The sequence below is a fragment of the Lytechinus variegatus genome, chromosome 14 (genome assembly GCF_018143015.1).
Source record: "Lytechinus variegatus isolate NC3 chromosome 14, Lvar_3.0, whole genome shotgun sequence".
In the NCBI taxonomy this organism is placed as follows: Eukaryota; Metazoa; Echinodermata; class Echinoidea; order Temnopleuroida; family Toxopneustidae; genus Lytechinus; species Lytechinus variegatus.
The window spans coordinates 20,554,735-20,570,649 of NC_054753.1; the positions used below are offsets into that span (position 1 = coordinate 20,554,735).

Consider the following 15,915-nt stretch of genomic DNA (forward strand, 5'->3'; position numbering starts at 1 on the left):
TGTTTAATCTTCATAATAAGCATTTTAGTGATCACTCTTGAGAATTTTTTGGCCTCCATTGCCATTGTACGCAATACTGTTTGGGCCAGTGGCGGCTATTTTAGATATCAAAATACTGCAATTTTCCCATTTATGACATTACAAATTATATATCTCGTTAGTAATGGTGACTTGCATATATTACTTCGTTCATAAATAGCGATTTTTTGCAGTTTAGTGCTCATTTTTGTGAAAATTAGTTTTCCCTATTCATATTGTACATGATAGTGTATACAATGGCCTATGGCAGCCATTTTGAATATCAGGAAAATAAATATTTGGTCAAAAATTATTCTTTAAGATTGTATTTCACTCCTGCCACACAATTTCATGCATTTCACAACCAATGTGCGGACAATTTTATGATTTTCATGGGTAATTTGCATATTTTGGCGGCCATATTGGATTTAGCCAATTTGCGGAAAATGCTCAAGGTTACACGAGTGGCATCATTCAGATTCGTAATCAGCACCCTCAAATTGACAAGAAACCATAAAAAAATATTGTATATATAAAAAAACAAGGTTATGCCTCTTCTATCCTGGACTACATTGGTTGTTTTTTAAATAGCAAGCTCTAGATTGTCCTCTCGGAATCATTTTCATTCGTTTTCTATCTTTACCATTTATATCTTTAAAAATAATCTAATATCCATTTGTTGTCTCGTTTGCTTTGATATATGCATTATAATACATATAGGTCTAAGGGAATCAAACAATCGAATATGAAAATGTAGCCACTGTATAATGTAATAAAATGACTTCCAGCTTTAGGCGCCTTTCTTCTGTAATGATGATTCTTGATTTGAAGGTCAAGTCCACCCCAGAAGAGTGTTGGTTGGACTGAAAAAGAGGAAAATCAACCTAGCATAACGCTGAAAATTTCATCAAAATCGGATGTAAAATAAGAAAGTTATTTCATTTTAAAGTTTCGCTTATTTTTCACAAAACAGTGAAATACATGTACAAAACTCAGTGACAAGCAAATGAGACAGTCGATGATGTCTCTCTCTCACTATTTCTTTTGGTTTTTATTGTTTGAATTATACAATATTTCATTTTTGTTTACCAATTTGACTATAAGGAACAACCTGACTGAACCATATATATCAAACAATAGTAGTTACACATGTTCAGAGATGAATTAATCGTTGTTTTACTTGACAATTAGGTGAAAATTCGAATATTTCATATTTCATTGAATAAAATACAAAAGAAATAGAGTAGATGACATCATCAGTAATTAGTATCCTCATTTGCATACCGACCAGGATGTGCATCTTAAAGTTCTGTAATATATTATTTTAAAATAATTTTCTTATTTTTCATCCGATTTTGATGAAATTTTCAGTGTTATTCTTGTTGGATTTTTATATTTTCATTCAAGTCAACTTATTTCTTTGGGTGAACTTGTCCTTTAAGTATGAAACAACATATTTATTCAACAGTCAGCATATTAAGAGATATTTTTTTTTTCAATTTTTACATTATATAGTTGGTAATAATCTATACCTAAACCATTCCCATATAAACAGTCTTATAACCATGGCAACATAAAGATTAGCGATTGTTCTAAACAGAGGTCATAACTATACACAAGATAATCTCATAGAATAAAACCTCCGAGAGAGCAGTAACTCGATAACATGCATTTATAAAAATATAAATCGTGATATTTACACAAGAAAAAAATTATTTATACATCAAATTGGAAATAGAATGAAATGTTATTAAAGAAAATAACCACGGATTGACCTGGAGTTGTCCATCTACGTTAATTTCTATCTCAAATTAGTGTGTAAAAAGTTTTTTGTAGCACGGTTAAAGAAAGGCTGTTTTCTTAATCCTGAACTCACAATCAAAAAGAGTTTCGTCGTTTGGGGCTTGTACTAAAACAGCTGTAAATGTTATTTTTCTTTTCCAGGTCAATGTTTACAATTATCTAATTTTACTTCATTAATCTTCCATTTTGAATTTCGGAATAAGGGGTGGTTATATTTTTATTTTTTTACACAAATTGTTAGATGCAAATTTGGGTTAACGATTGCAGAAATATTCTTTAAGAACTACTAAACGGGTGTCAAATACTGGGATTTAAAGTGATCATGGTTACACACTTGAATGTAGAGAGAGAACACCGGGCAATGAAAACTTGAGTGTACAAGTTGAATAGCAATCGTTAACTTAATCTGAAGTTAAAGATAGTGAAATCTATCTCTACGAATTTTCTCTCAATAAATCTTAGAAAGCCTCTGCACCTGACAATAATGCAAGATTTGTACTTATTCTTTACACCATATACAATGCATTTCTATATGCAATATTATGTATATAATATTTGAGATCAAGTTTATACTTATACACGCATATATTGACAAATGAATATAGATCATATATTCACATTCCCACCTGTTCACTAATAATGTTGAAATACACGATTCTTTTCGTATAACTGATATATTCAATCAATACTTCACACAAATTGGAAAAAGTCTTGCAGATAATATACCTTTAACACAAAAAAATATACGGATTTCATTCACCAACCAAATCCAAATTCTTTATTTTTAGTATCTGTACATAGAAATGAAGTAATAGATATAGTGAACAACTTAAAAAACAAAAAAAGCTGTGGTCACGATGGTATTGACAATATTTTATTTAAAAAATGTTATAGAATACATTGTTGACCCATTAGTATACATATTCAACCTTTCTTTAAGTAATGGCGTAGTGCCTGACAGTATGAAAATATCAAAGATAATACCAGTGCACAAAAAGGAGAAAAGATTAATGTATGTAACTATAGACCAATAGCCTTATTACCTACTTTGTCTAAAGTTATGGAAAGGGTGCTCTACACAAGATTATGAAATTTTTTGAATAAATATAATATAATTTCCGATTTTCAATTTGGATTTCGCCAAAAACATAGTACATCTCACGCCACTCTCTCATTTACTGACAAAATCACAAACGCTATTGACAACTTTGAACATACAATAGGTTTTTTTCTGGACCTCTCCAAGGCCTTTGACACTATAAATCATGAGATACTGCTCTACAAACATGAAAATTATGGAGTTCGTGGGAAAGCCTTAGAGTGGTTCAGAAACTACCTCGTAAATCGCAAATAATTCGTAAGCATAAATTAACAAAATTCTTCTCTACAAAATGTTAACTGGGGTGTTCCCCAAGGCAGCCTCCTGGGCCCTCTTTTATTTATAATCTTTATAAATGACATCCAGAACTCCTCTGAAATATTATCTTATGTCCTTTTTGCAGATGATTCAAATGTACTCTATACTCTCATCCTAACCCCGATATTTTAATTAATGTACTGAACACTGAACTGGATAAATTGGTACAATGGATTAGGGCTAATAAATTGTCAATTAATGTTCAAAAAACGAAATGCATGCTTTTTAGCAATTCTTTAGAACAATTGCCATGTAATATCAAATTAGACAATGTGGAAATTGAAGTTGTTACCACAACAACATTTTAAGCCACATAATAGACAACAAATTATCTTGGAAATCGCATATTGACTCTACATATATATGTCGTACAATTTCACGCAATATTGGTGTTATCAACAAAGTTAAGTTTTTTCTTCCAACTTCCTCCCTAAAAATGCTTTATTCAACATTAATTTTACCATATCTAAATTATGGAGCAATTGTTTGGGGAAACACACACTCAACCTACCTAGATAGAATATCGCTTTTACAAAAGAAGACATTGCGTGTTATTTTCAACTTGTCCTAGAGATCGCACAGATGAGTTGTTTTTAAACAATAACATTCTAAAAATAAAAACACTGTACCAATATAATTTAGGTCAATTCATGTATCAGTTAAACAATAATGTGTTACCACCCATATTTAATTCTTGATTCAACAAAAACAAAACCCTTCACAAATATCCCACACGTCAATCCGATGAATTTCATTTACCACTACCCCGGACCATCCTTGCAAACTCAATTTTTACTTTTGAAGGCCCTAGACTCTGGGGAACTATTAATAGCAACATCAACGAATCTCCAAGCCTTAATTCTTTCAAATATAAGTTCAAAAAAATTCTTCAAGATAACCATTTCATTTAACTCTTCATCACTCAAACTCTTGTATTTTTTAAATCAAACATGTTTATCATGTCACGTACACTTTTACATCTCTCTCGTTTCCCTGTTGATCGGCGAGGTCCGTCTGTGAGTGCTGGGGCTGGATTCTGGAGACCATTAATCTCTATTTTTCTTATTTCCTTTTTTATTTTTATTTCCCATTTTTCCTTTTAATTTAACTGGTTATGCTCAAGTTGTTATTTTATTTTTATATGCTAAACAACTGCAAGAATATTTATTCGGAGGCTGTACTCTACGATCTCCGCTTTTTAGCAGCCTCCTCCATTTCCAACCTGATTTGTAATAATCTTGAATATAATTTTCTGTACAGGAATATTTGAAAAATGTTTTGTTATTTATATATGAAAACATGTACAGAAGAAACTGTAATTGTTGAAAATGGAAATAAACGAATGAAATATAGAAATTACCATTACATTGCTTTTATTCTTTTCACAGTGACTTATGACAAATTCAAGGAAGAATAGAAGAATATTATTCTTCAGATGAAAACACTCATAGAAGTAAGGAAATCAAAATAATATATTTTTAAGACTACTAATATCTATATATAAAAAAGGCAGGTTTCATCGGCAAATATTTCATTTTTCAAATGAATGGTTATCAGTGGTTGGCATATTCCCCTCTTGGAGAAGATCACATCGAAAATAAAGAGCAAGATTCGTATGGACGGTCCAAAAGAAAGCATCTTATCATTCCATTATCCACCATGATCCACGATAATTTAACTGAAAAATATACAAATAGCAAACAGGCATGAGTATGATGATACGAATTTTTCGCGTGATGTGAAAGCAAAATGGTCTTATACGGTAGAGTGTACTCTTTCTGCTTATATACCGTTAATTCCCCTTGTGCACTGTAAACATTTTCATTATCATGTATGATAGTGATCATCTTGATTTATATTTAATTACATTTGCTGATTACTTTGTTATATTCTTAATAAATACTTAGTTATGTTTTTTTATAAGTAATTTTTCTATCACTTGATAGCTACAATGATAAATACGATAGGCCTATGCTTTTTGCAGACTAAATATTATATACATGTAGAATACACATGAAACTGGTGTGACGTTAAGTTTATAAATTTGATTCATTTTTTTAGATGTATAACTCGTACATTAGAAGTAACCATGGTAATTAAGACTATCAATATCACATTAACTGATTTTGTCATTGGATGAGGTTATCACATGGTAATACATGTAATACTGGATATCGACACGTGTTAAAGTAAATTTGTATTGTTGCAGGGTGAAAGCATATCAGTCCCCATACTACATGGTGTGATATAACGTGGATTACAGTGATACCTTGATGAAATATAACTTCTCGTAGCAGGCAAAGGCGAGCATGCCTGGGGAGAGGGAAACCAAATAACACCAACTCGAACACAATGTCATATCAAGTGCATTGAACTCAACTCTTTCCTTCAGGTTCAGACCATCAAGATCATAGAGCCTGATCACGACGCTACCATTATCCACATCAACACTCGCTACATACACCCTATCCTGTTCATCCACGGCAGCGTACAGGTAGACACACTCTGGAGCTTGTAGAGACTCACCAGCATTCCCATCCCTGTCATAGACCGTCACCACGCTTGGATCGTCCCAACATGAACTCGTGACGATCAAACCCGTCCTGGTGGTAGATGCCTGCCACGTCTCGTGCTTTGTTTGAACAGTGTGTTTAAGAGTGGATCCTGTCGGGTCATAGATATAGACTTGTTTTTCATAGTTAGTAATGATGATTTCATCTGTTGGACTTCTGTTAACGCTGAGAAAATCTCGAATGTCTCTCACGTGGATTGTTGCTTTCCTGGAACCAAGGGGAGAGTAGATGTAGGCTTCTAAATGACCAGTCGACACGCAAATCGCCCCGTCCCGTTGCAAAATCAGATCATAACAATACATGTCATTTAAGGCTAATATGTTACTATATCGCTGCTTACCACCATTTGAATCAATGATATCAATACCTTGTGCATCGCTCCCATACCCGATAGCGACAGTGCTATTGGAGTACCTTGTCATACCTTGCATCCATTCCCGTAGATCAACACACTGAATGACTTCCATCTTGGGATATGATCCTGAAATACTCCCGAGGTCAAGACGAGTATCGTCTGCTGGTTTGAACATCTTCTCTTGTGCTTTCTTCCTAATAGCTTCCGCAGAGGTGTGATCAGTAATCTCCTTCAGCATGGCATCCAGCTCCTCACAGAGCAAGATATGAGCAGATAAAGTGTCTGTCTCAAGATGACCCAGTCTGTCATTATCTACCAAAGTAATTGAACTACAAATACTCTTGATCCTCTGTCGATCTTTTGACTTCAAGACGTCGAGTTCGTCATCAAAACTATGCTGTAAGGCATGTATCTGCTCGGTGAGATTTCGAAGATTTTCTTCCAGCTCCTTGGCCTTGATACTGTAGGCTTGCTTGACATCATCTAGTAGTATCTGCACTGCAGTGTGTACCTCATGACGTTGTATTTCTATGTTCTGAATGTTCTTTTCCAGCTCTGCTTTCTTGTCAGCACATCGTTGAGCAAGGTCTGTCACCTACGAATTGAAAGTGATAAAAACAGTGAGTTAGATCTGGAAGTATTCCATAAAGGTGAAAATAATAAGTAATAATACTACTAAAAAAAAGAAGATAAATCATACAAAACGACATACGATGTTCTGAATAAGCTTGAATAGAGACAACATATAATCACAAAATTGTACGTCATATTGAAACAATAACGATAATAATCACCAATGTACATTAGTTCAACATAAAGATCAAAGAACTGGATTAAATGCAACAACATTTTAGATGCTGATGATGGTATTACAGATCATTATATATCATTGTCAATCTGTATTCAACAACATCTATATATATTGTTGTTTTATTAATCAATATTCTGTTCTATAGTCTTATTTATTATATCATTATCATGACTATTATTATTCCTGTTACCTTAATTATTATCATTATCATTATTTTATTAGTATTATTTCTTTTTTTTTACTGTTAATGTTCTTAATATCTTGTATATCTTGATATTGTGATTATCATTATTATCGTCATCAGTTTCATCACCATCGTAATCATTAAAAAAAAATAGCGTGATCGTTGGTGTTTTCATCATGAATCTACATAGTGTCCACTGTGTTGGGTAATGTTTGATAGTAAAAAAAAATGTATACATACTTATGTATTCTGGGCAGTTATTGTCTAATTCAGCAAAGTTATTACCCAATTATTAGTTTTTATTACCCAATTTGGACAGACTTTAACTAATAGTAGTATGGATAATATGTTGCCAAGTGATGGTTAAAAATTGGGCCTTTTTGCCCAACCTTTTTAAGAGTGTACGCTCTAAACATGTTGCCTACATTTTTATACAACTGTTTAACCTCACATTACTGGCTTAAATATTTTTTTAAGTGTTTAAACTTGTAAACAGCTAAATTTGATTATTGATATTTGATTCTGAAAAAAATTCTGATTGTTTAAACTTCTAAACATTCCAACTACATAACTGTAAGGTTCAAATAGTGAACAGTGTTATATGGATTTTTATACAGCGTTTTTGCTGTGATAATTATGAATAAATTCACCTTGTGTCGCAACTCCTGCTCAAAGTTAACCTGGTTCTTGACTTTGTGATTTTGATGATCAACGAGTACGCACTTGTGACAGACATGGACCTTACAAACCTCACAAAACATGTCCTTGTTCTCTGGTTTGTGGATGGAACACTTCTCGAATAAATGACCAATGCTGACCTTCCCTTCGATGACATCATCCATGGAGACAATCTCATGATCTTCAAAGACTGACAGATATTGATGACATTGCAAACATTTATCACATATGTAGTTATTACAGGTTCTGCAGAATGAGACAGCATCTCCTTGAAGCTTGCAACCAGAACATTTTGGTCGCATCTCGAGGACAGCATTCATCCCTCCACACTTGGCGTGGTGATCGTCTACGCATCCGTTGATGGAGACATTGAGGCGGAGATCATCGACACGGTTGGCCGACAACTTGGTGATCTCCCTGCAGAGAGGACAGACCATGTGATCAAGGTCCTGGTGGGTTAGATCGTATTTCTTGAGGCATCGCCTACAAAATGTATGTCCACATGAAGTTAAGATTGTCGCCTCGACAAATATATCAAGACATAATGGACATATCAGGTTCGGTGAAGAACTTGATGCTTTCTCTGATCCACACTTCTCAGCCATCTCTAATAAATTTAGAAACTCGAGATCTAAATTCCTCAATGTCTATCAGTACAAATGTATATTGAAACGTCGAGTTTGTGGTTCGCATCGCAATGGTTCAGCTTCATACTATTGTCGTACTTCAATACAAATTCAACTACAAGTCAAACACCCACTTTGAATAGAACTGGGTATTCCCAGCTACCTTTGATCTTGACTGCGTGTTATGTATTTATTCGTTGATAGAGGGAGTGTCATTATCAAATTAGGCAATTATGTGCAAAATCCCACAATGGATGATTTTATTTTAGAAATTATATTGTACGCAGGCAACTCTATTTCCCTATCGAGAAGATATATTTTATTCGGCTACCTTACTTGAATTTTCGAATTTTCCTTTATTAAAAGAGAGAATTCATTTTCAGTGTAACTCAGTGTAAAATACAAGAGTCAATTTTTCGTGTTTTTTCACCTTCATATGCATAAATCCAAGAATGGATGATTTGATATTTCCAATGTTTTATAAATCTCTTTTTTCTACATCAAGAAAATATCTCATCAGGTTACCTGACTTGAATGTTCCAATTTTCCTTTACAGACAGAATCTGTTTTCATCATTTAGATATCTGATTATGTAAAAAAAAGGTCCTTTTCCACAATTTTTGTCTTCATGTGTAAAAATCCCAGCATGGATGATTTGATATTTTCAATATTGTAATGCATCTCTATCGAGAAGTGATTCTGTTATGGTATCTGACTAAATGTTCTGTATTTTGAGAGATCTTATTCGGTAACAAGTACAAAAATCTTCAATGGAAAGTTCTGAGTCTGTATGTTGATATTGTTTTGTGACATTGTGGTTTTATGCTCTTTTTAAAAAATTGTTTGAGTAAAAGAAAATCATTCATTAATGTTTGTGTTGGGATAATTATATTAAAAAATATTCGTATCTTTCTCTCATTTCTGATTCTCGCTCGGGTTTCATCTCATGTACTCCTGATCTACTTTTGTCATATTCTCCCCCCTCCCCCTCTCTTTATTTCTTTCTGAGTTTATTTTTTCTTTGTGTATTTTCCTTTTTTTTCATTCCGTTTTCTTATAGTAAGAGGGTGTTTTTCTCAGTGTTTATTGTTGTCTCTCATTGTTGTTCATTCTTTTCTCTTAAAGTTTTTCTATGTCCGTTCGGGGGGGGGGGGTAATACTTTCTTTGTATACTTTTTCTAGCTTTATTGTTTTTAATACCATAGTGGTTCCCGTTCCTTGTAATCTGTTCCTTGTCAAAAGTTATTGAACCCCACCACAAAATGCATGCACTTCTTCATGCTCGGTGTTGAATATAGACAACAACACTACGATACGCAGCGAGCCCATAGATTAACAAACTTTAATGAATTTGAAAGTTTATCATATTAATTCATTATTAGATATCTAAAAAAAAATGGCAGGACTTGAACATTCTAAATACATAATCGTGTTTATTTTTGGTAGGATTCACTGACTTTGTAGCTTCAAGATAAATCAGTATCCGAGTAATTATGATTTATTATCAATTATCTTAATACGATTCCATGATGAAAAAAAAAGACTTAAATCACCAAGAACCTATTATGCACATAGTGTACCAAAAGTAATGCCACCGTTTAAGAAGATAGAATAGCGCCATCATACACAGTTTTGAAACCAGTCTTACTTTCTTGAGAATTATTTCGAAAACCGATATTATTGTTATCATGTTTCTTTCCTACTCCTCTTTTAATCTTTGCTACTTTATTTTTCTAATTTCTTACCCTTTTTTCTTTAATTCTTTCTCCCTTTCTTTCACCCCCTCCCCCTCTTGTTTCTTTCCTTTCTCCCTCTGGGAGTGCGTACATGACCCATTTTTAATAATCATTTATAAATCAGTGTCCACCAAGAGTTCTTCCTTATCATGAATATTCAGTTAATTTTGATGATATTTTTGATAAAGGTTATTTCATGCGCATGTCAATCGAGATAAATTTGCTGTTTTGAATATATATGTAGATTAAGGAAAACATCATATTCTATTTTCATTGTGATTTTCGCATTCGTCCAAAAGCAATTTATATCTCAATTGTCCTTCTTTACATCTATCTCTGCTTATCATCACCATACGTATTAACGATGGTTATTCCGTTATAACTTATTTATTTATATTTATTTATTTGTTTCTGCATGTCATGATAATTTACATAGTGTAACCATCACAAAATTGATTACATTGAATTTTACATAATAATAATGTATAATTATGATGATTAACATAACATTAACATAACTGATTATAACAAGGTTGCAGACATGCAGTGGTATGACAAAATAAGCAGATGCTTGAGCTGTTGTCAGACCTTTGAATATATGAAATGCATACATAAATATAAAAACAATACTGAAAAGTCAAAACTAATGATTACTCAAAGAAGGGAAAGAAAAAGAAAAACAAAACAAAGAAAACTAAATAAACAAATTATTATGTTCCACAACTATTTACAAATATTTACAAGAAGTGTATGAGGCGTAATAATACTTGAAATTATATCAATCTATAAGTTTAAAATGTACAGTGCAACAAAATGTGTCTTGCTAAAGAAATTACATCTTAGAGACAAGTATGCGTTTTACCGCATTTTTGAAGGAATGCACTGATAATATATTCCTAATACTAGTAGGTATCGAATTCCAAACATCAGGTCCATAATGTCTGACAGATTTGTGAGCCAACAGTGTGCGAGGGTTATACAAATGCATATTAGATGCTTGTCTTGTGTGGTAGGTATGGATAGTATTATTTTGTTGAAACATATTGGAAAAGCAGGTAGGTAACATTTTGGCATTAAACCGATACATAAAAAGGGAAGTTTGAAGAAAATGGACATCATCAACAGTAAGACATTGCAGCTTTATAAAGAGAGGGCGTGTATGATCACGGTAACCAACTCCAGCACAAATGCGAATTGCTTTCTTTTGTAGCAAAAGAATTGAGTTTGTGACACTCGTTGAAGTTGCCCAAAGAATATTGCAATATGACACATAAGGTAGAATAAGAGTATTGTACAACATGTAAAGTATTTTATAAGGTACAAGGTACTTAACTTTATATCATCACCGTCATCATCATCATCATTACCATCACCATCATCGTCGTCGTCATCACCATCTTTACCACCACCATGCCACATTCGTCATCATCGTCTTCATCATCATCACCATCATCATCTTCGTCATCATCATCAGCAGCATCATCATCATCCCAAACTCTATCACCACCACCATCATTATTATTATCATTTTGATCATCATCGCTATCATCTTCACCACCACTATTATTATCATTATCACCATTAATACCACCACGACCAAAACTACCTTCATAATGACAGTAATAATAACCATCGTCATCACAACCACCACTCCTATCATCATCACCACCACCATCATCATCACCACCATCATCCTCATAGTCACCATCGTTATCATCACCACCACCCCTATCACCACCACGGCTACCATCATTTGAATAATCTTCATCACCACCATCATCATCATCTATGATCGTAATCTTACGAACATCATCATCATCATCATTGTCATCATCATCATCATCAATGTAATCATTATCACCATCACCACTATCATCATCTATCATCACCATCATTACCATCATCACCACCACCATCACCATCATCATCATTACCATCACAATAACCATCATCATTACCAGCATGATCATATTCATCGTCGTCATCATCACCATCTTTACCACCTTCTTCATCACCATCATGTCACCAAAATCACTATCATCGTCGTCGTTATCACCATCATCATTACCATCATCATCACAATCATCATCGCCGTCGTCATCATCATCATCATTACCATCACCATCTTCATCACCACCAGTTCCACTAACTTCATCATCATCATTATCATCTTCTTCTTCATTATCATCACCATTACACCATCATCGCTATCATCTTCACCACCACTATTATCGTTATCACCATCAATATCACCACCACGACAACACTACCTTCATAATGACAGTAATAATAATCATCGTCATCACAACCACCACCCCTATCATCATCACCACCACCACCATCATCATCACCACCATCATCCTCATAGTCACCGTCGTTACCATCACCACCACCACCCCTATCACCACCACGGCTACCATCATTTGAATAATCTTCATCACCATCATCATCATCTATCATCGTAATCTTTACGAACATCATCATCATCAACGTAATCATTATCACCATCACCACTATCATCATATATTATCACCATCATTACCATCATCACCATCACCATCATTACTGTCACAATCACCATCATCATTACCAGCATGATCATAATCATCGTCGTCATCATCACCATCTTAACCACCATCTTCATCACCATCATGCCACCAAAATCACTACCATCGTCGTCGTTATCACCATCATCATTACCATCATCATCACAATCATCATCGCCGTCGTCATCATTATCATCATCATTACCACCACCATCTTCATCACCACCAGCTCCACTATCTTCATCATCATCACTATCATCTTCTTCTTCATCATCATTATCATCATCATCATCATCATCATCCTAAACTCTATCACCACCACATCATCATGACATCACCTTCATCGCTACCATCTTCACCACCACTATTATTATCATTATCACCATTAATACCACCACGACCAAAACTACCTTCATAATGATAGTAATAATAACCATCGTCATCACAACCACCACCCCTATCATCATCACCACCACCACCATCATCCTCATAGTCACCGTCGTTACCATCACCACCACCCCTATCACCACCACGGCTGCCATCATTTGAATAATCTTCATCACCACCACCATCATCATCATCTATCATCGTAATCTTTACGAACATCATCATCACTATCATCGTCGTCATCATCATCAACGTTATCATTATCACCATCACCACCATCATCATCTATCATCACCATCATTACCATCATCACCACCACCATCAACATCATCATTACCATCACAATCACCATCATCATTACCATCAATATTACCATAATCATCATCGTCATGACGTCATCATATCATTACCCCATCATCATCGCCATCATCATCATCATCATCGCCACCATCACCATCATCATCGCCATCATCACATCGTCTGTCATAATCACTACCATCTCATTCGTCGCCATGACACTTATATCACTTACCTATGTGCCGGAAGCAGTAACTAGCAAATTTAACACAAAATGTATTCGAGATGACACCCCCCCCTTCCTCAACTTTTTTTTCTTGTTTTTTTTTTTTCAATTCAATTTCAATTCAAATAAACATTTATTTTCCTCCATTTTACAAAGTTACATTCATTATTGTTCACAAGAATACACTTCAAATCAATTTCTATAAAGAATATAAATATAAACAAATTATGTGTAAAGAGGAAGGCGTATGTCCCTAGAAGCATAATGCTTGTGGCGGGATACGCCTGTGGACAAATAAATACAATACACAAAATACAATACAAAGATAAGGGCGAGGAAAGGAGAAGAGAAGTAGAAAAGAAAACGGGAAGAAAACGAGAGAGGGAGAAGTGAGCAGGAAGGCGGGCGGGCATGAGTTACCGAGTACCGAGCAAGTAGAGCGTACAACAATGTATGATGGAGAGAGGGAGAGATAAAAATAATAATGCCGCAACATTTGCACATTATTCATGTTAACTTAAGATCAAAAGGAATGTAAGGTATTAGGATATTCAAGCATAGGATGATAAAATTGATTTTTTAATCTTAAATTTTAAGCTAGTTGCTGACAAGGATTTTTTATGTAGTCTGGAAGATCATTCCATATTTTCGGGCCAGAATAACGGATGTTGTGTTGAAAGATAATCTTTTTGTGTTTAGGAATATATATTTGGTTATTTGTTCGGGTATCAAAATGATGTATATTTAATACATGCGTAAAGAAATCACGAAAATTTTCTGGAATTTGAGAATTTAAACACCTGTACATAAAATTACATTGCTGAAGTTTATTGATGTCGTTAAATTTCAGCAGTTTCTGGGAATGAAATAAAGATTTCGTGTCTGTTGGTGGTATGATGTCATTCACAGAAATTATACGCACAATTTTATTTTGAAGGGAACATAATTTTTTAAGATGGGTTTGGTATGTGTTAGCCCAGACCAAATTACAATAATAAAAATATGGCAAGATTAGAGAGCAATATAATGTACGTAGGACCGGTTTTGGAAGATAAAAGCTTAGGCGATATATAATTCCGATATTTTTCGCTACCTTGTTTTCAATTTCATTTATGTGATGTGACCATGTTAAATTACTGTCAATGATAATACCAAGAAATTTTGTATTTTCAACTCTGGGAATAATTTGGTTATTAAGCCTAACTAGAAACTCTCAGAATTCATGTTGGTGTCTCGGTGATTATCTATTAAAACTATTCTACCAGAATCTGATTGTGTTAACTTTACATGTTTAAGTGGGAGGAGGTTTACCGAAATTAGTGATAAAATAAATCATCTTCATATTCCCCTCTCTTCTCGGTCCCTCTCTCTCAGCGACTACCCCCCCCCCCCTCATTCTTTTGCAAGCGCTCTAGTTAGTATTCAACAGGTACACAGTTTGAACAGACTCGATTCAATGTTATCATATTTACAATTTAATGAGAAGAGAAATCCCTAGATTCAATTTTAAAAGGAATAATATCTATACAGCTCGATAAACTTCGATTCTAATAAAATATGCATTCAACGCTTTAGATGACAAATTCTAGATTGTCTTCTCTGAACAATTTTCTCTCGTTTTCTATCTTCACCATTTATATATCTCATAAAATAATCAGATATATTATTTGTTTCTATTGTTTTCTCTTTTGATTTGCTAAATGCATTCAAATACATAATTATAGGCCTAAGAGAATAAAACAATCGAATATCAAAATGTAGCCTATGTATAATATAATATCATTTGCATCTTTATGCCCCTTTCATCTGTAAAGATGATTCTTGATTTGAATATAAAACATGATATTTATTCTACACTCAGCATATTAAGAGATAATATATTTCCTATATTATTATACTACATAGTTGGTAATAATCTATACCTATACCATTCCCATATATACAATATTATATGTCTACGAGGGTTCTGTAGGTTGGCGATTGATCGTATGCTTGGTATTCATGATTAATTGTACATTGTAGTCAATTCAATCAATCATAGAGATATTCATCCAAGATGATTGTTAAGGTTCGTGTAAGAGGTCCCACAAGTGCATTTCCAAACATGACGCCAATTTGATTTTTTTTCATGTTGAACTAACTATATAACACAAAGGTTAGCGATTAATCGTTAAATGAAATAGCCAATCAGGATCGTCGTTGCATGCGTATTTTGCTCACTTGACTGAATAGGAACCAATCAGAATTGTTCTTTCAAA

The 15,915-nt window shown here is 33.8% G+C and overlaps 1 protein-coding gene across 1 annotated transcript; it reads right to left on the reverse strand.

Annotated features, from left to right (window-relative positions):
- Positions 1-4,767: 4,767 nt before the first annotated feature.
- On the reverse strand, positions 4,768-8,494 carry LOC121427785 (E3 ubiquitin-protein ligase TRIM71-like). Its single transcript, XM_041624345.1, has 2 exons — positions 7,812-8,494; positions 4,768-6,761 (listed from the first exon to the last, which is right to left on the reverse strand). The coding sequence occupies exons 1-2, from the start codon at positions 8,442-8,444 to the stop codon at positions 5,496-5,498; spliced, it is 1,899 nt and encodes a 632-aa protein (XP_041480279.1). The 5' UTR covers positions 8,445-8,494; the 3' UTR covers positions 4,768-5,495.
- Between the last annotated feature and the right edge of the window lie 7,421 nt (positions 8,495-15,915).